Genomic DNA, 26,708 nt, shown 5'->3' with positions numbered 1-26,708 from the left:
AACATGTTGAATCTCTTCTGCCCTCCTCCGTTTTAAGTCTTTATTTGAAGTCATTTGAATGCTCACATTTTAGGTAGAGCTGTTGTCAAAATCATAAGGGGCAAAGCAAGCTTTCAACTCAGTGGCATATAATGAAATTTTAAATAGTCTTGCAGGTTGTGGATTCTCATGGATGAAGGTAAGTTTCTCTTTCAGCTGGGAAACAGGAAAAGCAAGATGCAACACTTTATGCTTCATCCAATTTCAGATTAATGAAAGTTATATTTTATTATGGGAAGTTCTATGAGGGCAGCACTGAGAATCTTGCTAAGGATTCATGGGTTGAATTTGCCTATGAAGAATGTTTCTCATATTTAAAGGATACAATTTCCACTTGGGTTTATTGTTATGGCACTCTTTAGATAATCAGATCTACTTGCAGAAGAATTGTTGCTAATCAGAAGGGCTTAGACAGTCATATAACAACTGCATCATTATTTTGTTTAGGAGAAAAAAAGGACAACCAATAATAGTTGATGCTGTCTTGGGTTTGGTGAGTGAGCTTGTTGAACAGACAACCAAGGCTAATGCTTTTAATCACTTCTAAAAAAATGGAAGCATGACCAAAACAAGTCGAATAGCTCTGGTTCATGGGATGGATGGTCAGCCTTCGTAACAAAACTGTGGCATACCATAGGGAAAAGTACTTAATGGAGCATAGGAGTGCTGTTGCCAAGCCTTTCCTAGAGGTGGCTGAGAGTTGCTGCCACTTCAGTAACCACGACAGTTCCAGCTCTCACCTTTGAAAATGCAACATGTAGGGGAGTCCCTGGCAGGAGAGCTCCAGGGTGTTTTCCTGGACCCTGATGGAAGCCCACAGTTCTCCTGCCTAAACAAAATCAATATGCCAAGCAAGAAAGAAGAGAATATTATATAGGCAGAGCTCAGTATTTCTCTGGATAAATAACTGCTTCAGGAAGGTTTTAGGAATAAGCAAAAGTCTTCAAGGAATGGAAAAATCCTGATATGTCAGGAAATGTAGGAACAGGGAGGATTTGCCAGCTGTTCAAGCTTGGTTGCAAATTGCAAAGCGTGTGAAGTAAAAGGTTCTTTTACATGTACATACAAGTTGGTAGGACAGAAAACTATAAACAGGGTTCAGGATTTGGTTTGTGGTAGATTGCAGTGAGGGAGATAGGAGGGCAGTGGCCAGGTGGGTGATGGGGAAGTGTGATTTAAAAGTAACCTTCAGTGTTGGCAAAGTGGAAGTGGACCCTACTTAGCTGACCTTCCTGACTTGTGCCAGTGTCTGTGCTGGAGTGCAGCATAAAGGCAAATTAAATCCAGGACTTTTCCTCGTATTTATAGACTTACCTGATTTGGGTGATCCTGTGAAAGGGGAAATACCCATAAAAATGATGGACATAATTTGCTCCTCATCCTCCCATGCCTGTCGCCTTCTTTAGTACAACTCTCAGTACTGTACAAAGTTACTAAAGCAAATATGAAAAACACATGTATGACATGATAACACCAGAAGCAGGCCATACTAAGCTAATGTAGTGGTCTTCTATTGATAAGACAGATGCTAGAGTGACCTTTTCCAAAAGCTTTGAATGGACTAAAACTGCACTTTAGTCATTAAACATCTGAAGTAACATCAAAGGTTAAACTTGACACTGCAAGTCAATGCAAATTAAATGTTTGTATTTACTAACATCAAATGTTCTATATATCAAAAAGTTTAACTGTGTTTGAAAACTATTTGTGCAAATTCATAACAGAGAAATTAAACAACACATGTAAATATGAAATAGCAACGCCTCTCAGTATAGTTTCTGTATGCTTTCCTTGCTGTTACATGTATCCTCCCTGGAGGGAGCTTTTGATCTGATGTAGTTTGTGTATTTTTCTGTTACTGTTAATTACAGTGATTGGGAACTGATGAGATTGGGAATTATGGTGGGCTGCACTGAAAGGAGAAGTCACTGTGCTGAGAGGACAATACAAGTGATAAATGTTAATCCAGGGAGAGAGGGACATTTCATGGAGAGCTGGGAGATCTTGAGCACAGGCATAGTTGAAGTGGTGTGAAATCCAGTGGTATGAAATGTGAGAGTTACAGGCTTGGCTGTTTGCTGCTGATCACTTTTAATAAGAGCAGTTCCTTGGAAGGAGCAGGGAGAAGGATGTGGATGCAGGAGGACCTACACCTTACTGTCACCCTGCAGGGCTGTGGTGTTCAAGAGGAGGGAAGCTGGGAAGGATAGACCCTAATTAAACAGGCAGAGTGGGGAGCTAGCTGGGTGCTGGGAGAAAGGGTGTACTGCTTTTGCAGAAGGAAGCTGAAAAAGGTTGTTTTTTTAATTCAGCAGAAACAAAGGCTGAAAGGGGATATGATCAGTGTCTATAAATACATCTCATGGTAAGAGCAAGTGAGGAGAAATTAGCTCCAGAGTAGATGGATGTAATATGGTCATAAATCATTTAGGCTGGAAAATTGAAGTGTCCACAGGTACAAGGATCTGGAAGAGTTTGTTCTAGGTCTGATTCTGCCAAAAAAAGCACCTGCTTTTAAGATAGAAAAATGTGTGAATGTCATTAAATGATACCATGCTTACAATAGCACTAGCCTAGGCTCAGGGAGTTGAGGTCATATCCAAAAAAAAAAAAAAAAAGAAAAAGAAAGACACTCTTTCATTCACATTATTCTTATTTTTCTGTGTAGTTGAGTAGTTGAGTAAGAAAGTAGCCCAAAAGTGAACCAAAAATAGTTTAATGTCAGGTCTCATAAGCCTGTGTAAGCTAAAATATGTGTCACCATGAGTCATGAAGATGCATGGAAATGCTGTTACTTGCACTGTAAAAATCAAGAGGCCTTTCAAGGATATCTCAGCTATTTTGAGGGAAGTCAACCTGGTTCAATCTATTTTGAGCACAAGCAAATCAAAGTTGCTGTGCCTTTGCTTGGAAAACACCCTGGGTTTTCCACAATGCAGCACTTTTTTTTTACTTTTTTTTGTTGTTGTTGTGTTGCATAGTCTAGTGGGCATTGGAAATCTCATCAACAAACCTTGGCTGTCACAGAGAATCTTAATTTGTAAAATCAAATTATGTTTTCTGTAGTTTGATGCCTCTTACTAATAATCTCTCTTCACATTGTAGGGGGTGCGAGGAGCTGCCTAGATGGCTTTAAATTTCCAATGTGTTTCTTCCTAAAAGAGGTCTCAAAATTATTTGCAAAGTCTGTCATGAAAAATCAACTCTGTTTGCATTGGTTCTAATTTTAGCAACATTCTGTTGCGTAAAACATTGTGTCTGCCTTCAGTGTTTGTGTCTTCCAGTCCCCTGAAGCACTGGTGAAACAGGGTGAAACCAGCTCAGGTCACTATTCCAACTAATCCTGCATGTGCAGCTGGGGGGACAAGATGGGATTTTTAGAATCCAAAAATGTAAAGATAAACCAAGAACAACAAACCAAACTTTTCAGGCCATTTAAAGTTGACAGCAATAGGCCCTTCACTTTCATAATTTGTTCTTACTTTATCCTGAAAGATTTGATAAAAAAAAACTCCCAACAAAGAACTAAGAACAAAGTTTTTTTCCTGTGAAATAAATGCAGTGAAAATCCAGAGCTGAGTGGTTTTTCTCCTTCCCCATCCTCATGAGTGTTTCAATAATTTGTGTCTTTTCAAATTATTATCCATTTAACTGATTGTTCTCCCACCCCGTGTAGGATCTTTGTGTCCTGAAATCAAACGGTGGTATTGCTCTTCACACATGTATGCTGGTCCTAAGGCTGCCTGGGTTCTCCTACTTTTGCCTTAAAACTCCTGTAAAGAAATTTCCTTGTGTTTTCCTAGTTTTACTGGCTGAAAATTAGATGGCAGACCTATTACATTTTCATTAGACCTGTAATGAGAGTGGGATGAGTGAAATGGACCTCTGATGAACGACGCTGTTTTGCAATGAAAAGCTGTAAGAGGTGGCCTCGTAGCAAGCATGCTCATTTAGAATAGTCATTCTATTAAAAAAAAAAAAAAAAAAAAAAAAAAAAGCAAAACCACCGACTTTCCTGAATTACAGGGAGAGAATGGAGGTGAGAAAGGAAAGAAAGTGGGCAGGAGGATTTTCTTCAAAAGAAACTTTGAGGTTTAGTGTTGCGAGTGGGTTAGCCAAGTGTGGAGGTTGTCTTCTGCTAAGACTTACTTCTGGGAGTGGAGCATTGCATTAGCCAAATCACAGGCTGTGGTTTGGAGATGTGGACTCTGTGAAAATTTGCTTTAAATTTATGCATATTACTTAATTAGGGCTTCAAATCTCACATCTCTTTAAATGGCAGTGTTTTGAAATCTGAAAAAAAATAATATGGTTCGTTAGGCATCCTTGGTTTTTCTTCTCTCCCACATTGGTAAGGAAGCTGCTAATACTCATTTAGTTCTTTATTCGAACCATTTTTTCTGGCTAGGGAGGTTTGAGAGAGAGAAGATAGTGGTGTAATTCTCCCCTGGCTGTGCATAGCTGGGGTCTGGAGATTTTATTATCAGATTTCCATTTACAGGGTGGGAGAATAATGGGGGATCTCAAGCACAGTTTGTGTGTCCAGGCTGAGTATTGGCTTTTGTCTAAGTGGGTCAGGATGGACCGGGGGGAAATGGGCATTTTCAGTAGAAAAGAAATCTGAATTCTCAGGAGGGAGACCTCAGTTAATGAGAAATTGCACCTCATCATCTTTGGAAAAACCTGTATGGAAATAATTTATGCTGTTTAATTTCTCTGCTCTTCACAGGTGTTCCTGTTTGTGTGCAGAGGTGCTCCCCATTGTTGTCTCTGCAGCCCAGCCTGGTAGTCTTTGTGCTTTGAGTAGAAGCTATAGGGAGCGTAATGCAAATGAGTCAAATTGTGAAATGCCCTTACAGGGAGGTAGGGATACTCTCCACAAACAATTTTTTTTTCTGATTCTTTGCCTATTAGTCATTCCATGAACTACATTACAGATGGTTCAAGAAATTCTATGCAGTTCTTGGTATGCCATCCTCGGCAGACCAGTGCTACTGATAATAGGGGAGGCATGATCAAGGGGTATTAATTTTAAATGTCTCTCTTAATTACTAGTTTCAGATTTTTATTATAGGATGCTTCTTGCATATCAGACATTAGATAACTATCACTTGGGCCAAAATACTGGTAGAGATGGTAGACAATATTATGTGTTTATGAAGCTGAAAAACTATTTTGTTCCTGTTACAGACCTTATCAACCACTTATTTATTCAGATATCTTCATTCTCACGTCTTTATTAAATTGAGAGGAAGGTGTTTTGAAGCATGGGCTATTTTCTTGTGGGCATAATCTTTGTGGTAGTCATGGATTTAAGTTACAGAGAAGCTGAACTGGATGTAAGTGATGGTGCTCAGGGACGGAGACAGAATTCAGTGCTCTTAATCTAGCAAGATATATTCTTTCCTGAATGTCCCTGGTTACCTGAATTAGGGTAAGATAAATAAACAGATACAACCTCCTGATTAAACACCTTTTTTTGTTGTTAATGACTCTCATGTTACTCCTAAGGTAAGCACCTTGTTTTGTTAGACTAGCAATGGATTTCTAATGGATTCTGAGCTCAGCCTCCAACCTTTTGAACTTGGTAATAGTGTGAAGCTACCTGTAGTCCCCTTCCTCAGGGGATCAATGGGATAAAAAATAATAATGGATTGGAATATGAAGTATTCCTGGCTCCATGTGCTGAGAGTAGGCTGGAACAGAAGTAATAAGTCTTTATCACAAGGGAATATGGTGTGGTCAGTGTGTGGACCACCCTTTGACTTGAGGTTGAAGTCTTCAACATACACTAATGCTAGGTTAACATGTAGGAAAGCCAGGAGTCATAGATCTCCATTACCTCTGCAAGTGCAAAAGACATTTGGAAGAAAAGTAAAAGGTAACTTGAAAATCAGGTTTTCGTCTATGAGCAGTAAAATCATAAATATGGGTCAATATGTCTCAATTGCTGCAGTTCGGAATCAAAATGCGTAATTGTGTATCTGTTTTAAAGGATATTAAATTTCAAATTAGTTTTGTCATTGAACTGGAGAGAAATTTAAATTCCTTCAGAGTCATTTGACACTTTATAGGATGGATTAAAATTGTTCCTTAGAAAGTAGGAATGGTTGCAAGAATTACTCCTCACTTAACATTTTCAAATGAAAAATTCTTGCTTCTGTGCAATTGCACATAACCTCAGTAAAAACAAAGTTGTTTTCATGACAGTGAAGGAATACAAGCTGTCTTGGTGTAAACCATTCTAAAGCAGTACACAGCTGCTTATTCAAAATCATCATTTATTTGTCTCTGGGCAGTTTATTATTGCATTGGATTTGCTCTGGCTGATACTAACAAAACAACTGAAAGCTAGCATATGTTTTCTCCTCTGTATGAATTCTGCAGTTAAAAACTGTTTAATAAGACAGTGTCTTAACATTGTTGAACCTAATTTAATAGCACATGCTTGTAAATATGTTTAATATCTCCTGCTGTAGCATGTGGTAAAGGAAATATAGTTACATTATTGTCTAAATGTATCTGGAGGGGTTTTGGCCATATGGTTCTAAATCTGTTTTAAAGTAATTATGCCTATTAACTAAAAAAATAAAAAATATTCCCCTCTGAGTTGATTGACATTCCTCTCAGTAACGCACCCTCATTGCTGATTAGAGGTGTGGAAATAGTAATTTGTTCTAGCATTTAGAAATTTGATTAGACCTCTAATGAAATGGAACACCTGCATGCTGTCTAAATATTCTACCTGACACCAGCTGGATCTCATCCAGTGTGGAAGAACACTTGAAATATTGCTTTACTACAATATGTTTTGTGTCTTGAAGTCAGCGTGCTGCCTGCATGCAAATATCCACTGGCTATTAAGCAGGCAGAGCAAACCTTGTGCCTCCCTGGAAATCAGCATCAGGATGTGATTATTCCAGTAAGCAATGATTGCCTGACTGCAATTAGAAAATTAAGGCAACTGCTTATAGAGCAGCACCCATACTACTAACTCTGTAGGCTGGACTTCAGGTGGTTGTGCACATGTTATACGCAGCTTGATGTGTATATGAGGTAGAAACATACTGAAGTTCCCAACTTGTCCAGGTTCCCAATAATGTGATAACAACATACTCTAAATAAGAATTTAAAGTTGAAGCACCACATTTCTCTCCCCGTTATGAGCTGGCTCGTTCAGTTCCCTCCAAAAGCTGATTGCAACACCCGTTACATGCAGTGGCAGCTGATTGAGCACCTATGTTTTTTAAGTCCTCTTTAATTCAGTTGTAGTCAATTTCAGTCTAGACCACTATGGCTAGAAAACAGTGGGGCTCTTTTAGTATCCTCTGGTGGAAACTTCCAGTTCCCAGTGGTAGGAGATATATCAAAATACTTTAGGAACATTTGAGATGCTTGCTGTTCATTAGTCAGCAGTTCATTTTGACTGGTTACCTTCTCTCCGTGAAATCCAGAAGACAGGCTCTAATGCATCTCACTAGAATCAGACATGGCCTTTTGTGTTCTTTCTTGTGTTTTGGTGTTTGTGGGTTTGTTTTTTTTTTTTTTCAGTTCTGTTTCACCACCATATTTAATATTTTTATATTTTGCAGTTGCCACATTTAAACAAATGCAGTGGAAAGGCTGAACCAGAAAAACTCCTCACTAGTTATGCCATATTAATGATTCATAGAATATTTTCATCTTTTTCCTCCAGAAAACACAAACAAATTGTTCAATTATGTTCTTATTTTAAGTTTTGAGTTTCTGGGGAAAGACTGGATGAGGTGGTAACATTGGGGGTCATTCAAGTAGAATCTGCCCTGATATAAGTGACTTTTATTCCAGCTATTTAAAAGTTGTCTCACTTCTGTGCTGGTACTTGACAAGTAGTTAGGAGGAAAGGTGTGTTGGTTGAAAAGGTCAACTTAACGTAATTAAAGGTTGAAGGAGCCTGCAGCCAGCATTGTAGTTCTTCAGCAGAGATGGCGCTTGGTGCCTCTTCCACCAGGGTGGAGTCCAAGTGGAAGGAAAGCAGGCTGCAGCCATGGAGGGTGTGCTGGGAACATCTTTCACACATGGCTTAGAAAAGCAAGAGGAGAGTGGAAGTGGAAGGAAGGTCTCCCTCCATGCCCCTGCTCTTTAGGCCACTAATGCAAAAGGTATTAGATAAAGGTGTAGTTACTTGACCTATTTATCCAAGAGAAACTTGCCATACAAGCAAAAGCAGTTTGACTATCCAGTGCTGTTGCTGTTTTGTACGGGACACTCCTTTGAGTTAAGCTGTGCCTCGTGAATACATAGAGGCAGCATCCAGCCATCCAAAATTATTAATTTGTCTTGTTTGAGAAGGTAGGTTTATGGCGTCAGTTCTTGTTTCCCAGAAAAGTTGGACAAAAAATTGCATCATCTCACCTCTGTCTGAGGTAAGGCTGGTGCAAATAAAGGCTGTGAATGTGTCTCTTAGGAGCTGGGCTTACTCTGCTGTAAAGATCTCAGTTTGGGTTTGGTGACTTCATTAAGAAAAGGGGCAAGTTGACTGGAGGGCAATGAAGAACCTTATTATGCAGTGCATGTTAATCACTCTTCCATAGCTACAGAAGTCATTATTCAAGCAGAGTATAAAATAATTGAGTTTATTATTTCTTTATTACTTGCTGGTTGGTTGGTTTTTTTTGTTTCTTTGTTTGTTTGGTTTTTTTGGGTTTTTTGTTGGGTTTTTTTTGTTGTTTTTGTTTTTTTTATTATTGTTGAGTAGTTAAGTCACCATATTGTAGCAAAAGCCCTTTTAGTAAAAGTTAGGCAGTACTCTGAGAAAATGGTAGCACCTGCCAGCAGAGACTGGAGGTAAATCTGAAGTTCTGTAAATCTGCTGGCCTGGGTGGCTGGAGGGAGCAGGAGTAGCTGATCTGTCTCTGGACAGGTCCTGTATTTACATGCAATAAATCTTCTCTAACAATTAGTAGTCTTCATTATTGAAAATCAGCATATCTTTTAAGCTCTGCTAAGAAAATACATTTGTATCTTAGGTCTTTGCTGCCACCAGCTCAGCTACATTAAATCAGTGTGTTTTGGAGATTGTATCTCACTAATGACTCACTTTGGTGAGATGTAGCTTACGATGCAAAATGTTCTTAAAAAAAAAAAGGGAAGAAACTGACTGCAAGAATTCTTATGGTTGGTGGCTTGCGAATGTGCTACTGAGATGAAGCCTTTCCCCTGTCTGTCTCTTACCCAGACTTTCCCAGATTAATCAAATGTAAAACAGTGTGTCAGTTCCCTGCTCCTTGCGAAACAGTCTCCTGCCTCTGCAAACAAGACTCCTTGGAGAAACAATTTGTTCTTACTGGTGACCATTTTACTGGTGAAAAATCAAAAGGGCTCACCGATGGTTTTCCATCTGTGGCCTCAGCTCCTGTAAGATTTTTCTGGACTTCCTTCAGGGAGACTGTGTAAGAAGACTTGGTTCAGTAAACTCAGAGGCATGGTGTGGATGCCACCTCCTTCTGAAAAATGTTTACAAGTCTACTAATCAAAAGAGGCCTAAGGTCCTGGCTTAGACAGCAAGGCGCTTGCTCCTGGAAATCGTACCTTTAGGCTAGACGTAAAGCATGTTAGGGAGATTTTATTTTCATCTAGAACATTCTCTCTGTTTGAGTCATCAACCAAAGAAAGATGGTGAAAAAAGGTGCTTCTCTTAAAGCAGGAGGCTATTGCTCGTTTTGAATGTCCAGGAGGGCTATCCCTTCCCAGGCAGAGCAAGGAGAACAGCATCAGTGTGCCTTACATTATTTGAAATGTTGCAGAGATGTCAGTGATCATCAGTTGGACATAAGCATTTGTCCAAGAAACTTGTGCCAAGGGGGCTTCTCATTTTCTTTTAAAAACTTATCAATTGATTACCTGAAAATTTTAGGGAACATCAGCTCAAAGTTAGCTATAAATTAGAAACCTTATGTTTCTAGCTCATGTTCTCATGTTTTTTATGTTGTCTTGAATGTTAACGCAAACAGCTTAAAGTTCTTTATGGTGAGGTAGCATAGCCAATATGTGCTTATATTCTTCCAGTACCATCTATCTAAACAAACATCCTCTGCCCATTAGGTGAGTAGTGAGGGTCATAAGTATATTGTCTTCATGTTTTAAGGCATTAAAAGATAAAGACAATAGGCATTTTTTTTCTTCACCTTTTTCAAATCTAAATTGAGGAAAGTTCTGATGAGGTGCATTCAGAAAATAGGAATAGTAGCACTGGCTTCCTGCAACCATGTTAGTAAAGAACTGAAGTTTAATTTACTTCAGATTCTGAAGTAAATTATACCACCTGTGTTGAACAGGCAGTGTAGGAATGTGCTCACCCAGGCACTAAGGAGCTCCTAACATGGATTGCATCATCTATCCTGGATTAGCACAATGCTTATTTCTGAAATGGTTCAGTTTAGCTAAAATGCTTCCTTGCTTGGGGGATGGCAATTTCTATCTCTATTAGAAAATAAGTTCCATTTTTAATAGGACATGAAGAATAAGTATTATTTTTGAACCAATCTATTGCAGATATATGTCAGCATTAGGGCAGATACAGTGGGTCGGATTGCAACTCAGACTCCAGTCTCTGACAGTGGCCAAGGGAAGATATTGAAGAAAGGAGACACAAAATGGAACAGTTTATTATGCACTCCCACAGCACTACCTCCCAGGATCCAGCTAGTTGCGATTTGAAGTCTTCCTGAGCTGGAGGTGAATTTTCCATATTTAATAACTCTTCTTCTATTTCTCTTCCATGAACTTGAATGCTTCACTTTTAAACACACTCTGGCTTTTTGTCTGTAGCATCTCAGAGCAAGGATTTCTGCAGCTTAGTTGCACATTGTAGAAAAGGCTAAGTATCTCTGCTTGAACTTGTTGCCTGCTGGTTGGTTCATAATTTTTTATTAAAGGTGGCAGAAGCACACTGTGCATGGACTGTGACAGCAAGGCAAGGAGGCAATCAATTTCAGTTATCTGACATGCTTGTGACAGCAACATCAGCAGCTCAGAGCTGCTGTTTCCAAGACTCAAGCTACTGTGTTTCACAGTCCTGTATGAAAAAGCTGGCTGAAAACTAGCTGAAGGAGCTCCAGTACTGAGCAGAGCATATTTCCCTCTTTTAATCTGTGTGAGAAGATTTTCTTTTCTAAATCTTGGCGAGTTACTTCCATGTCACTTAAGATAGTTCATACACAGAGATTGAAAATAACTGCTGTGGTCATTTGGTACATTAAAGGTATGGGAAAAGCAGTTTGAAAGCCCATGCTTGTGTCATTTGCTTGGCTTCCTTATGTCTCTGAATAGACTGTAGTACTCGGTTAGTGAAAGGTGCTTGGGAGTGTATGTCTGCAGCAGCATTTACTACTCAGCAAAGAGATGGTGTCCTAGAAATTTTTATCAAACTGAAAACACTGCAAGGACACAGATTTATCAGAAAGGAGTGTTGGCAGGGACATGTGCTAAATTTATTTCTGGAGTGTGGGGCTTCTGCTCATGTGCCTATTCCCTGAAATCCAATGAAGAAGCACCTGTGATATGCTCCAGGTAGCAAAATGTGTCTGCAGTGGATTTGCTGCTCTTCTGATAAAATTCAGATTTCCCACTTATATGTCCTCGTTCAATGGCTGATCAGAGGAGCAGGCAGAGTGCACCTCCTACTGAATTTTAAAAGAACAACTGCAAGAAGAGTAAGCTGTACAGTGACATTGCAGGGTGAAAAGTAGTGGAAATGCCTGGGAAGCTGGATTGTGTGATCTAAAATCTCATAGTTACAGGTCAAACAGGTTTTCACATGGAAAAGGTCCTCAACCTTTGCCTTCTTGAGTTAAATTCTGTGGTGAATTTCCACCACACTTGGCTTGTGAAGATGTTTGGTAGCCTGTAAACATGAAGTGTCTGACATTACTCACGAACATTGCTTGAATAACACCGCAGGCAGCAAAATACTTTGTGGGGCCAGGAGACCAGTGCAGGAGACCTTGTTGCTTCTGTTAGTCTGTCACGCAGGTAAGCTGAATCTGGGAAGGAAACAATTTTAGTAAGCTGTTGCAGAGGTCAGAGCCCAGCTTCTTCCCCTGCTGCTGTGGGGAACTGAGATGCTAATCAGAGGAGGATATTGTTTTTATTTTTTCCATTAAAGTGCAAAGGTAGGACTCCATACTTGCTGTTAGCAGATCTCTTTATGTTCACTCAGAGCTGTCAAGCTTCATCCTTTCAACTGGAAACTCAGCAGTGGCTGACTCAACATTTATCTGGTTTCTCAAGCCTCTTGTGCAGCAGAGCTTCGTGTGCCTGCCTGACTTAGGAACTGTTAAACAAGGACTTCTTCAAAACCAATGAAGCCAAGTCTTTAAAGCTGTCTTGTAGAAGAGAAGCAGTTGTGCTAGTGGCTGCAGTGTAGGCATAATCTCAAGAGTCTCACTTTGGTAAAAATCCAAATCCTAATGTTTTAGGGCACACTGTGCCTAAAACGTCTCTCTCTGCTCTTTGTCGCAATGAATGCAACATCAGTAACAAAGAGGAGAGATGAGAGCCTTGATGATGGTCCCTAGTTAAAAATTCACCCAGTCTGTTTTTATAGTAACATGCTGTTAAATGCATCTTCTTTTCTAGAAATCCTTGGTGGTGATGGTCTCTGCTGAAACATTGTAGTATTTGAGGATTTTCTAGCATGAATTGCAGTGGAGTCCTTTCAAGACTTTCTTTAAAATTTTTTCCAAGTGTTGTGTAGTGTACTGCTGTTACATTAATTTAGTGTTTCAGTCATTTAGCATCTTTGAAATACTTGGAAATACCAAAACCAAACAACAGAAAACCACCAAACCATGGGCCACTTTCTTAACAGTAGGAGGATGCCATTATTTACAGTATGGATGAATACCATTACATTTTGCTTGCTTACAAGGCTTGTCTTTTTAGACAATACCTGTATTAAAAATTCAGTAGAGCATTTTTGGGAGACAGTTCTGCCAGAGATACATGATGGATTTGCATACCCCAGGGGTCTTTCTTTCTGTTTTTTAATCTCCAGTTGGCAGTATGCCAAATAAATCAAATGTGTATGTGTTTATGAATTGAAGTATTTAACCATTCAATTACTGTATTGTAAAGAGGCTGTGCTCTAAGTCATTAATTTAGGTATTAATTCAGGCCTGTCAAAGCAGCTGCTGTTCTGACTGCACTTTCTAGCAAATGTTTGTTGTATCTGTTGGCAGTGTTCTGCTGCATGGATCCAATGGGGAGGTCGATCCAGTCTCTCCGTAAGAGGATGGAGGCCACACGTGTGACCACAGTCACTGCCCTTGCCCATGCTGAGCCTGCAGCCTCCTGAGCACATGGGACCCTTCTGGTAGGGTGAAACCAGGCTTGGTTAAATGGGCTGTGCTCAGGCAGGACAAGGCAGCCCTCTGCATGGAGGCAGGGGATTAAAGGATATGCTGTGCTGCTTCAGAGAGCCTTTCTTAACATGCAGCGCTCCTGTCCTCGCTGATGAGGAGACAGATTAAGTCAGTGCAGTTTTGCCAACTTAATGGCTAAAGGCTATGTTTTTGGAACTAGATAATGCTGGTATGTCTCAGTATGTCAGATGTGGACTAAACCTGAAAGTGGAAGAGAGCCAAGGTACAGATGAAACAAGTCCCAGCTAAAACCACTGAAGTTTTCTAACTTTTGCTCTTAATATCTGGTGCTGTTGAAACATAGAAAATGCTTTTCTGCTGTGCTTGTAGTGTATTGAGTCATCTAGATATTCACTCACAAGATCTTCTGTCCTGAGGGCAGTTTTTGATGAGCACACAAACTCCAGTGTTACTGCTGGGTGTGCAGGGAGGGAAGGAGGTGAAGGGTGTGAACGGATGGATGAGAGAAGTGTTGTTTCTCCTTTTTTCTATTCTCCCCATAATTTTGGTTTTGGTTTTTTGAGTGATTTTTTGAAGGCTGACGTAGACCAGAAGACCATTTGTTGTCTGCTGGTGATACAGAAGACTCCTTTGCTGGTCTTCAGACCAATACCTGGTCAGCCATGAAGTGCTGTTAGTCTATGGTGAAAATTCAGGCTTTTCCATGACACAGTTGTTCTCACCCTGAGTTAGACATCACCTTCTGTTTTTGTTTTAACCTGCAGGCAGCTGGCTAGCTCTGATTTGGGCGCCTGTGTTTGGTCAGTTGAGTTTCATCCTTGGTATCTGAGAACTGGGGCATGAGTAAGAAGTCAGACTTTGAGGTTTGGCTTATATTAAATGGAAGTGATCCTCAAGCAACAAGGAAGTAGAAAAAGTAGCTATTTGTCTCTCATCCTTTTCAGGTGTTAATACTCAATGTTTAGGTTTGATTTGGCACCATTAATTGAGCAAATTTTCTTGTGAAGGTCTTTTCATTTTCTATTCAGGAGCCTCAGACTTACACAGCTGGATGTACTCTGAACTCCAGTCAATATTAAGCTACGGGTGTGTCTTTAACTTGATACATTTAGATCTATTCTGACCAAAAAAAAAAAAAAAAAAAAAAAGAAGTGAAATACAGTTCGGGTTTCTTAAATAAAGAAGTGTTTTTCAGCATACTTGTTACTCTGGTGTTTGGCTTTGGTCCTTGTCTTTCTGCTCCCAGTTGCAGTTGGAGGTTGGTTTTGGTTCATAGGAATGATCTCCAGGACAAGAAGAGAGACACAACAGTTGGAGTAGTAAGGATGCAGATGGAGGTTTGCTTTATGGAAAAGGTGATAGGCTTTTCTGCCAGTAACTTCATGTTCACTGCTGAGTTTTTCTCCCGTGGGCCAAGTGTACCAGATAACCATTGTGGGACTTCTGCCTGACCATCCATCTTGGGCTGGGTAGAAATTGCTGACCTTTGGTTTCTAATTAGTGTGGATTGTGTTCTTAATAGCTGGTAGAGGGACGGGAACTTGGGATAGGCTTCCTTTTATTGTGTGAAATCCAAAAGGACTGTAACCTGTTACCAGAGCAAAAGCTCTCCATCAATTGTACTACATTGGCTCTTTTCCCAGCTCTTTGCACCACTTCATCAGCTGTCAGGCACAAAGATGCCAAATTCTTAATGTTAAAAGTTACTGGTTGAAGTATTTTGAAATGCTGTTCCATTTAAAAAAAGATTTCCTGCTGTTTGACTTCCTCTGCTAATTTTCATCTTTATGGCTTAGCTTGCATTTTTGGATTTGGACATTCTGTTAAGAGGAAGAAACTGTTGCAAAATCACTTGAAAAACCCCTAACAAATGACCGTAGGCTAGGACTTTTGCTTTGTGAACTCTCAACATTTTGACATTGTTTGTTCTGAACATTTCTTCTATTGCTTCTGGAGTTATATCCTGGGTTTAGTTATAGGAATAAGTCAGCTGTAAGGAGGAGTTCTGCACTGCCCGCAAATAAAGTGTTATGCATTATTCAAATCATTTTTTTTCACATTTTTGTCTTTTGGCTTTTCTTTTTCTACAGAAATTGTTTTGAATAACAAGACACCAAGGTTTACCCTTCAAATGTGTATCTAAATTTTTGAAGTTGCAATGGAAACTTCATGTGAGATGAATTGTAGATATGTTCTAAAGCTATAAAGCTCCCAATTTTATTACATTAGATACCATAAACAGATTTTTTCTTTAAAGAATGATGCATCAATAAATTGTTGTCAATGAATGTCAAAATTTCACAGCTTTGCTGAATATATTTCTTCATTCTTGTCAATCAGAGTCTCCCAGGAGACAGGTAAACTGTGACTATTGAGGTTTTCATTTTAGTCAGAAAGACTATGTGTAGTTTAACTATTACATTAATCCTCTGCAAATTTACAACAAATAATAAAGTTACCACCTAAAATGAATTGGATGCATCCTAAACTTCTGCCACATTTCTAGACTGCTCTTCCTCTGCCAAGGTTGGGTGGCTAAATCAAAAGCCAACTAGGCATGTGCAGAAAGAAACAAATCCCTCCTGTGTCCTAGGGAAGAGTTTGAATAAAAGTAGAATGCTAAGACACAACCAGTATTCAGATAACTTTTTTTAATGCTTTCTTCTGTTTTCAGTGAGGATGGAATAAGCAAATGGTCCAGTATGACTATATGACTGAAATTGTGTTACAATTTTACAAATCAGAACATTTGATTGTAATTGGAGCCAGTCAAGGTAGACCCTCTCTCAGGATCCAAGAACCAAAAGTGAAAATATGTTAAGTAATAACAGTGGGAGTAGGAGAAACCAGTTTATAGGTAGGGTTTTAACCAGCAGCAGCAGCAAATAATGCTGCTTGTAATGTGAACTAAAATTCAAGGCATTTGTGTCTTCAGTTGAAAACCAAATGTGGGCTCCATGACATTAAGTCTGTGAGATTGAACTGGTGTATTTTGAGTTTCAAGAACTGTAAGATGAAGCTGAGACTGAGGAAAAAACTATTCCTTTGGTAAGATTCAGCCCCAGACAGGGAATCCTAAACCCAGTTCTCCACTCCCACCCAGTGACAGACTTGACTCAGATTATTGCTGCAGATGATAATGAGTATTTTAAAGAGAGAGACCACTGAATTTAAATAACAAAGATCCTTACAAATGCTAGATGGTAGCAAAATTACTTGTAGATTATAATATATGGAAAGGTTTCATAAATAATAAGTTACTGATTACCTTCCCCCCCAAAAAACATTTCTGCTTGTTTAGGAAAAAGAGTTTGTTCCTTAGGAGAAGCTAATTTTGGGATGCCCTTAGGATTTCTATTTGATCTGGTGTTGTTTATTTTCCTGATGTCTTGGCAGTGGTGGCAGGTGTTGTGAGAGTGGAGGTTCTGAGCCCCTTCATGAGTGTTTCCCAGACACTTGCACTGCTCTGGGAGTTTGCAGGGACACAAGTGGCAGTGCTGTCATGGCTCACAAAATTCCATCTTGAATGTTTCTTCCCTGTGATCCCCCTCCCCCCATCCCATTGAAGCATGACCACCTTGATGTGAAGGATGAATTAGATTTTATGTGCCATGTGCATAAGAAGCCTCCCTGCACCCATAGCAGTGCAAACACTTGCTTATTGCCCGTGTAGATATTCAGAAGTGCTTCCTAAAGCAGCTGTTTGATCAGCCCCACCAGCTAGCACTTCCATTCTCAAGCAAAACAACCTCCTTTTACAGCTTCCTAAAATAGCCATTTCTTTAAAGCCTGAGGACATGGTGATTCATGTGGTGAAGAGGAAGAAAGGTTATTTCTTTTGCTCTGGGCTTTGGGAGGAAAGCCACTGTGCTATCCCAGTGCCAGCTGGGCTCTTGCTTGCTCTCCCTTGGCATTCATGGCCACATCACCAACCCCAGTGGCTCTGGCATTCCTGGCAGTTATTTGAGATGCAGGTGCCACATCCCAGTGCCCATCTTGGCTTTGGAGGGAAGGGTGTGCAGTCACTGCCACCAATGAAAATAAACCTGTGAGGTGGCAAGTGCCAGATTCGTGTCTGTGGGTTTGTGCAGAGCTCGCCCAAGGACGAAGGCATTTCTTACAGTTCATAGCTGGGTAAAGGGAAAATGCTCCTACTTTGTTGCCATTCAGATTCCTGATGAAGGTCCTGACACCATTGCAAGTGCAGTTTAAGGACAGGAAGAAGTCACAGGTAGAGCTTACGTAGGATTTTTCATGGATTCCTGTGTCAGTTCTCCTGTGCTCTGCAGGGCTCTTGTTCTGCTGACAGCACAGTGTGACGGTGACACTGCTGCTAAACCTGCTCTGAGGCTCTGGCTTGCAGCAGCCCCTCTCTCAGGAACATGCTCAGGCATACCTTTTTCTGCTTTGAAGCCCGTCATCATCTCATTCCTTCTAAGGAAACAGCCCTCAAAAAGGAACTAGTCTTAATGTAAATGAAATTGTTCTTACTCTAGCAATGCATTTCTGGAGGATCATAAAGCAGAAAATGACTGGTAGATGTGCGTGCAGCATTTTAGTTGCTGAGCAACCCATTTCTTGCTCCAGCCTTTTAGCAAAAGAATCCAATTTCAAGATATTTGGGACCCTGCCTGACTTAGTTATAGCTAGTGTAATCTGCAAAGACTACTTGGACAGGGAAACAAAATGGCTTTCTTGGAAAACAAAAAACTGTGCAAGAATTTTCACCATAAAGGGCCATAAATCTACATTGTTGCTTTCTAATTCCCATATACTGTTTTTTATGTTTGAATTCTTGGGTAGACCTTAAATCATTGTTCTAGATAAAGCATGCCCAGAAGCAGTGGTTCTTATCAACAGCTCAACAAAGCCAACATTATCTTTCTCAATGCTTGTAAACTTCACGTGTTTTTATTTATAGCATCCCAAGAACTTGTGCAAACAGATGATGTTTGCTCCTTTTCTCCTTACAAGTTTGTTTTAACCAGTTTTAATAAAATAAAAGCTTTGGCAAGAAGGCAAAATAATCTTTCTTGTTGATGAAAAGGAAGAATATCGACTTCTAAAGCCAGCTCCCTGTAAATGTCTAGTGATAAAACTTGTCAGCTTAAATGATCATGTTCGGGCTTTTGGGGTTTTGTTCTTGTTTTGGTCATTTGTCTTTTTTTTTTTTCCCCACCCTTGTTTTTTCTAGAATTGCCACCACCCAAAAGGAGTTGGATTTTGTTCTTTTTGTAGTAGATTTAACATTTTTCATGTCTATCTCTTGGACTTTCTGTCATCATTCACAGGAATTAACTGTTGATACTTGCCTATATTCACCCACCCGAGTACCTTTTCCTCCTTTCCTCAGCAGTAGCTTATCTGCAGGCACAAAGGAGCAATAGCAGTCACACTGAATGGGAAAACAGGGGAATGGAGCCCAGATCCTGCCAGAAGCAACAAAGGGATTTTTTTGCCATGGTCTGGCCTTAAGGACCAGCTTTGCAGAGCCGGAAGAAGGTACAGATCAGAGAGCAGGAAGGAGAAGGTTCAGCTCTGGTATGCTCCAGCAAAAGCTGACAGTGTACAGGTATCCAAGTTGTATCACTCACACAAGCTGCTTCCTTCAGATTATTTAGTGTGAAATAAAGGTTTTAAACTTTAGTTTCTAGATAACTTTCATAAACCAAGTAAAATCCAATCTTGGATCCAATCTTGGAAAGCATTTATTTTTTTAATGTTGGTGGAAATGGCTGGCTACTGTCAAGACTGTGTATTCGAGGGCAGAAGATGTCTTCCTGTGCCCTGTGTAACTGTGTGAGGAAGGGGTTGCATGTGCAGTTACCAGGACTCTCCTCACCATTTCTTCATACCTTAGATTGAGTACTTTTTGTACATGAGAAGTATTTTACAGGATTTTTGGAGCTGTGACAGTAGGCAGCAGATGCAGGAAGTTGTCTCCTGGCTGCTGGGCTTCATGCGGTTGATCCAGCTTATTTCTGCATCTTTTAGCAGCTAATTGTTCCAAAGTCACAAATTCAATTGTCCTGCAAGAGTTTGCTTTGGAACATCTTTCCTGAATAATCATTGCTGATTTTTGCATGTTATTCCTTAATCTAATTTAGAAAGGACAGGATGTTTTTAAGGATCAGGACAATAGCTACTCAGCTCCAGTGGCTTAATTTTCCTGGGTGGAAATCAGTGGCATATTCATTATGGGACTGGTGCTGCTGTTTGTGTACACATGGCAGTTAAGCTTAAAGCCCCCCTGGTAGAGGTATTTGAGAGTCATTTGTTATGGAAAACTTCAGACTTTTTTGTTAGGAGCACGAAATACTTAGTATGCAAATCCAATACTGCTGTTTATGGATAACATATTAAGAGTCACCAGCACTGTGGCTTGCAATTAGGGACTTGAGACAAGTGTGCAGCCAGCCAGATAGGTGGAAAATAACCATAAAGAAGAAAAGACAAGAAGCAACTGCTTTAAATTATTGCAAGGGAAATTCAGATTAGACATTAGGAAAACTTTTAACAGTTTGAGGAATTAGTCACTGAAATAAATGACCCATGGAGAGGAAGGAACCTCCAGAAGAATTGGACCAACACTGTTCAAGAATCACATGGACAGTGTTGGTCCTGTCCTTGATGAATCGGAGGAGCAGGCAGCCTCCACAGGTCCCCTTCACTCCTCTGGTTGGCAGCACAATTTATCTTAGTCCAGTTTCTTATCCCTAATAAATCAAAGTCCTCTGGCTCTTGTTACGCTATCAGCTTGTTCCGTACTAAATATATTCTCCTGCCTTGGAGCTGGGGCTTGCACACCAAGGCTTGTGCTGTGTGCAGTGTGCTCCAGGCTCGGCAGTGAGCCAGGTGGCCTTTTCATCAGATTTCTTGAAAACGCATGTAACTGGGTCTTTCTGGTTTGCTTTTCATGCCATTTTTTGGCACAAAAAGTTCTTACACTCTTCACAGCATCTGATACTGAAAAAAACCAGCATCTTGCTTATAATTTCCTGAGTGTGGTTTTTTTCCCCCTCCGCTTTCAAACTTCCATTCAGTCCAGTAAAATGGCTAATTTTAGCGTCATGCCACATGTTTTGTTGCTATTGTCTGTGTATCTTCAAACTGGTTTGTACACCAACTGGGATTAGATTTTTGGGGTTTGTTTCTGCCTCACCCCTGCTCAAAATTGGTGCTGTTCCTTGCCACAATGAATGCCATTCCTTCATGCAAAGTACAGGGGATGCAAAGCTGATCTAATGTGGTGTGGTGCCATACAACCTCAGTGAACACCCAGGGGGCTTTGAGAAGGGAATAGAATCCAGACCTTGAAGATCTCATCTTGTGAGGTGAATATGTAATTCCTGACAGTGACTGAACTATGTGACTGTTTTGCAGGAAAAGAGAGTACAAGTCTCCCCGCCATTGACAAGAGGACCAAGTGCCTTTATACCAGAGAATGAAGTAAGTTTGCAGTTAACTGGGCTGGGTGATAATTTTGAAAATAATGACACTGAAGGATGGTTCTATGACCCTGCTTATTCCATGGTACCTGGATGAGCTCCCTTGAAAACAAAAGCAATGGTTTCTCTGGAGTAGGTTCCAGTGGGTAAGACTCACCCCATCCTTTCACACAAGTGGTACTATTTGACATCTTTTCTGTCACCTGCATTCCTGGAGACAGCCATGAGTGACAGCTCTGCTCTTCGCAGGTGGGTGTGAACATATTATTTGTAATGCCAGACGTGAAGGGAGGCCTGTCCAGTATTGCAGCAGTGTGATTATGTAGGTCTCAGAGCAGTGCCTGACCTTCAGTTTGAGAGAACCTGCAAATATGACTTCACTCCTTAGACTGTAGCTCTGGCTCTTGAGAGAATTGAATGGTTGAAAGGTAGGAGTGGATTTCAGACCTGAGATTTCCACCACGAAAAATGCCAACTATGGTTTGTTGAACAAATGACTGCCTTTCTCCCTCATTCCTTGTCATGAAATAGTAGAGTGAATAGAGAGGGTTTAGTGGCAGAATAGTAACACACTGAAGTGATAATAGCACTACTGGTGTCAAATGCTGCTTTATTGTTGCAATGGAAGGAATATGGGCAGAGAAATAATGACTTAATTGTTAAGGTTCCTATTAACATACCACAAGGCTTTAGCAGAATTAAAAACAAAATGTCTGTGGATGGAAATAAATCAGGAGGAAGTACATGCACAGTATGAAGAAGATAGTAATAGAGATGGAGATAAAGCTTAGAAATAATCATATGGCATATTGCTATGCCTAACATAGCAACAGCACAGTCCTACAGGATTATATTTTTATTCTGTCAGCAGAATGTCTTTCTATAACTTGCACTGTTAAAAGGAAAATTCCTGACAAGCTGGAGAAGATTAGAAACCTTACCAGAGACATACAAAATATTATTTCCCCAAGAAACCACTAAATGAGACAAGAATCTCTTAGATACATGGGAGATACACTTCCTGAAGAATAAGGGGGACTCCTAGGATGGAGCGACGTATATACAGGGAGATAAAATGGTCTCTCATGTGTGAATAAAGTTCTGATGGTAAAAACATTATTAAGGACAACTAAGAAGGCATCAGTTTGGGTATAAAACACAGAAAAGCTGCCATAGTGAAGATACACATGTAAAAAGAATGGAGCTGCCTAACTGTGTAGCTGCTTCTCCCCTTTCGTTCTGGCCCACAAATTAAACCAGGTAAGTACAGTGGTGAGAAATGAAAATGTAGTATGTTTTGTTTCTTTGCATGTGACTTCTATATAAGATCTGATAGAAAAATATTTGAGATATGGTCCACTCATCAGTCCATCATAAAGAAAACATATTTTAAATAGAATATTTCAGCAAAAGCATTGTGCTTTTTGGTTTTAGGCACTTTTTACCTTCGTGTGCGTAAAACAGCTAAAATATGTTCTCTTTTCATGGTGTTTGCAATAGTAAGCTGGCTGGTTTGTTACTGCACAGTGTCAAAATAAATACTGTGTATTCTAGTGTTGTGCTTGTAACTTCAGTGGTGAACATGTTGAGAATGGCTGTTCCTGGTGATAAACACTGAGTAATAGCACTCATACTGTGTCAGGGCTTGCAATGCAAGAGCTACTTACTGTTCTGCTGTTTCATTTCATCTTGTGCCCAAGGTTTGGATTGGTTGGAATAATTAAAGAACAGCTTTTGTTTAAAGAAAGCATTAAATTCGTATCCTAAATAATACCTGAATGTTATGGACAAATTAGCATTTGATCTCCTCTTCAATTATACAGGCACAGAAGGGGTAGATTGCCAGGCTGTTTCTATAATTTGGTTACATAATCTAGTTCCTCTCCATTAATTTTGAAATTGATTTTAGGGCTGAGCACTCAGGTGGTGTGTGTCTATACAGGTTGTCTTCCATAAAGAATTTACTTTCCATTTAGCTCTTACTTACTTTCAGCTCTCTATACAGGTTTGATTTCAGCGTCTGCGACTTCCTCTGTTTCAAGAAGATGAATAGAAAAATGGTTTTGGTTTTTTTAGAATCGTATAAAAGATAGCAGATGTTCAGTGTAAAGTGCTCTTCACTTCTCAGTATACAAGTAGGATCTGTGTGTGTGTATTTGCTTTCATGCAGGCATGTGTGTTTGCAAATACACATCAATACACAAAGAACTCCATCACTGTCTTTAAGCCTGGACACAGATAAACCTTTCATACCTCAGTGTGTTTCTCCCCAGGCCTAAAGCTAGAGAAAATCTCTCCCTCTGTTAATATTTCTCCATCTTACATTCAAGGTTATGCAAGCAAACGGTTTGGATGAACGTACTAATCTTCTTGTGGAAGAATATTCTACGTCTGGTCGCCTGGACAACATCACACAGGTCATGAGTATCCATACTCAATACTTGGAGTCTTTCCTCCGCAGCCAGTTCTATATGCTGCGCATGGATGGGCCCCTTCCTTTGCCCTACAGGCACTACATTGCTATCATGGTATGTACCAACAGGCTGCAGCTCTGACTTCTGTATTTTAAAAAAGACAAAATAAAGGAAGAATTTATAAAGGAGAAATTAGGGTGGTATTTTGACAGAGGCTGACTTTTTGTTGTAGATTTTTATCACGCTAAAATGTGCCTAGCTGGAAGGTTCTCAGTGAGAATTGGCAACCTACATCATGCCCTGTTTCCCACAGTGATGCTCCTCTCACATGCCCACATCACTATGCAGCAGTAGGGTGAGATGCAGTGGACTCAAGTCACAAGAAATTCCAGATGGACACTAGGAAAACAATTCTGTTTCTGAGGATTTTGAAACATTGCAGGAGGAACCAAGAAAGGTTCTGTGATCTCCAAGGGTGAAGATCTTTTCTGGACAAGGCTCTGAGCAACAAGTTCCAAGTCAGCTCTGTGAGCAGAGGGTTCTCTTCTAGTGATCACTTCCAACCAAAATTGCATTTTGCAATCGAGAGTAATCAAATATATTTTTGTTGGAGAAACCTCCATACTGTATAGAAATGCATTGCAATGCATTTGCACAAGGCCTATTAGAATGACACTGTACTTTTGTTTTGTGTTATTAACCTGTCTCCCACCCGCAGCAAAACCAGACTACACACTACTATGCTGCACTGTTCACTCTGTGTTTAATTATTCCAGGCTGCTGCCAGACATCAGTGTTCCTACCTAATAAATATGCACGTTGATGAGTTTCTGAAGACTGGCGGGATTGCAGAGTGGTTGAATGGTTTAGAATACATTCCCCAAAGACTGAAAAACCTGAATGAAATAAACAAACTTCTTGCACACCGGCCCTGGCTGATCACGAAAGAGCACATCCAGGTACCTCTTCAATCGTGCCCTGTAAATACCAGTAAATGTCTGGTAAAAAGAACTGCCTACAACTGTGCAAGTGCCTGGTTAGGCTTCATTACCCTGAGATAAAAAGTTCAGGGAAGTACTAGTGCACCAAACAAGCTGATTCTCCTCTGTGACAAAGCCAATAAAATTTTCTTTTTATGAATAGCATTGGCTAAAATAGCCCAAAAGAAAAGAAGTAATATATTAGGTGTCTCTTTTTTTATCCAGTGAGAGTTTGTGTGCAAGGGGAATATGGTATTACTGGAAGAAATAATTGATCCCATTTTGAAATGTGTAGTGTTTAGTAAAAAAGCTAGGGGCCAAAAGAAATTTTATATTTACACTTTTTTTATTCTCATTTCAGAAACTTGTCAAGACTGGAGAAAATAATTGGTCTCTTCCTGAACTGGTGCATGCTGTTGTCCTGTTGGCCCATTATCATGCCTTGGCAAGTTTTGTATTTGGTAGTGGTATTAATCCAGAGAGAGATCTGGATACATCTAATGGAGTCAGACTTATAGCAGTCAACAACTTCTGTGTCTGCGATCTTGCCAATGACAACAACATAGAAAATGCGTCCCTCACAAGTAGCAACTTTGGGGTTAGTGTTGCAAGAAAATTCTTTTGCTTGCCTCTGTTTTGCATTAGAAAACTTAACTTCCATTCTTTCCTGTTTAAATTTTAGTTTGAATTTTTTTTGTCTACTCTACAGGAATGCTTGAGTCTGTTAATTCTTACATACACTCTGGCAATTTCCAGTGTAATCTGCTGAAAACCACACTGTAACAGTGGATGGTAGTCAGCAGTGTGATTTTGGTAGTTAATCTCACCACCCGTCGGGCAAGACTAAAACTTTCAGCCAAAAGCTTCAAGTCCCAGTTTCTTTAGACAGTGTGGCATTGACTGGAGCATTGTTTCATCCACGTTCCTAACATAGGGAGTGAAAAGAAAAATGGGAAAAATAGAAGTAGTAGTAGTAATAATAATAAAAATTTTTACTTCAAGGCTTACAGTTATGAAACAGTTGGAAACACTTCCATATAGATGGGAGGAAATGTCTGAAATAAAATTATTTAATTCTTCATGCTGGTGTTCCAGTCTTGAATCAACAGAGAATTTTGATTACTAAGTTAATTAAAGTGATTAATTTGATTACAAGTTAATTAACTGGACATTTTTTCCTGAAAGGTGCTCTAGAATGCTTTTGAAGACGTGCCCTTGAATTAATGCCGACAGATGAATTAGCCTCATTGCCTTTGATGGAAGATCAGGATTATGAGCAGAGTTGCTAGACACAATTTTTACAATTAGCAGTAGCATGTCATCACTCAGTTCAATCACTGTGACTTAAATTTCTGGGCTGTAAAACATGCCAGCTCATGCCATGGACAGGCCTTACTCCCCATTTGCAGTGGGCAGAGCATTGCTGCTGACTGTGCTAAGCAGTGAAGAGTCTGCTAGAAACAATTGTAACTATGGGCAAAAGAAAAGAGTCAAAAAGATGGAAAAGAAAAACCAAATAATTTGTCTTATGAAAAATCTGAATGATAGGTACACCCAAAACTTTGACGTATTTCTATTAAAAAGAGGTCTTTTTTCCTCACTAAATTAAGAAAAAGGGTCAACATAGTGGCTGTTTTGGTTGCACATAATGAAAGAAAAGTACTGATCTGCCATCTCAGGTTGCATTTCTGTAAAGCAGTGTTGCACTGCATCTCTTCAGAAGCATATTTTCCATTGCCAATGGGCTGGATATAGTTACCTTAGTATGAAAAGTTGTGTATGAGAGACGTAGGGCACACAGATGGATTTTCCTGAGCTGTCTGTGTGGTGGAATATGAGTGACTGTGGTTTCCACACTCAAACACCACCTCTTCACTGTTAATCCCACTGCAGTAAATTAATGCAGCAGGCCACATTAACACTTCCCAGCTCCTGTCTTCCTGTTGTGTGAAAGCTGTTTGTCTATGATGTATGTGGCAAAATGCATTCTGGCTTGAGTTTTTGTGTTTGCTGCTGCTGTCTGGTTTTGAGGACGTTTGTTGTCAAGCATGAAATCTGAAGATGACACACGTCATCTATCTTCTAATTTTGCAGAATGTCATGGTGTCTTTGCAGATTGCAGATTCTCTAAGTGAGCTGGAGGCCCTGATGGAAAGGATGAAAAGACTACAAGAGGATAAAGAGGATGAAGAAGCCTCTCAGGAAGAAATGGCAACTCGCTTTGAGAAGGAGAAGAAGGAGAGTCTGCTAGTAATTAGTGGAGGTATTTGTGCTTTTCCAGTTCAATTTTGTTTGTGCTTTTTAAGAACCGAATGCTTGAGGCTAGTTCAGTGACTGAAACTTTTTCTGTCCATTTCTTTATTCTGGCTCTTCATGCAGGAGACGTGTAGGAAGGGCGATCTTACCTTTTGCTTCATCACCTTAGGATTTCTTGATTGACAAATATCATCCTTTTTACTACTT

The 26,708-nt window shown here is 39.9% G+C and overlaps 1 protein-coding gene across 3 annotated transcripts in view; it reads left to right on the top strand.

The window, feature by feature from the left end:
* Window positions 1-26,708, top strand: part of SESN3 (sestrin 3) — a 45,369-nt gene that overhangs the window by 2,476 nt on the left and 16,185 nt on the right. For 2 of the 3 annotated variants that reach the window (XM_030269593.4, XM_030269583.4), the window contains exons 2-6: window positions 20,787-20,852; window positions 23,182-23,379; window positions 24,042-24,224; window positions 24,607-24,843; window positions 26,361-26,508. In XM_030269593.4, the coding sequence (XP_030125453.4) occupies window positions 20,787-20,852; window positions 23,182-23,379; window positions 24,042-24,224; window positions 24,607-24,843; window positions 26,361-26,508 (832 nt within the window). Of the gene's footprint in view, window positions 1-9,387; window positions 10,756-20,786; window positions 20,853-23,181; window positions 23,380-24,041; window positions 24,225-24,606; window positions 24,844-26,360; window positions 26,509-26,708 lie in introns of those variants that run through there. The other variant, XM_072927292.1, reaches the window with a different exon arrangement.

Source organism: Taeniopygia guttata, chromosome 1, assembly GCF_048771995.1.
Source record: "Taeniopygia guttata chromosome 1, bTaeGut7.mat, whole genome shotgun sequence".
Classification (NCBI taxonomy): Eukaryota; Metazoa; Chordata; class Aves; order Passeriformes; family Estrildidae; genus Taeniopygia; species Taeniopygia guttata.
This window is presented reverse-complemented; position numbering and strand designations above follow the sequence as displayed.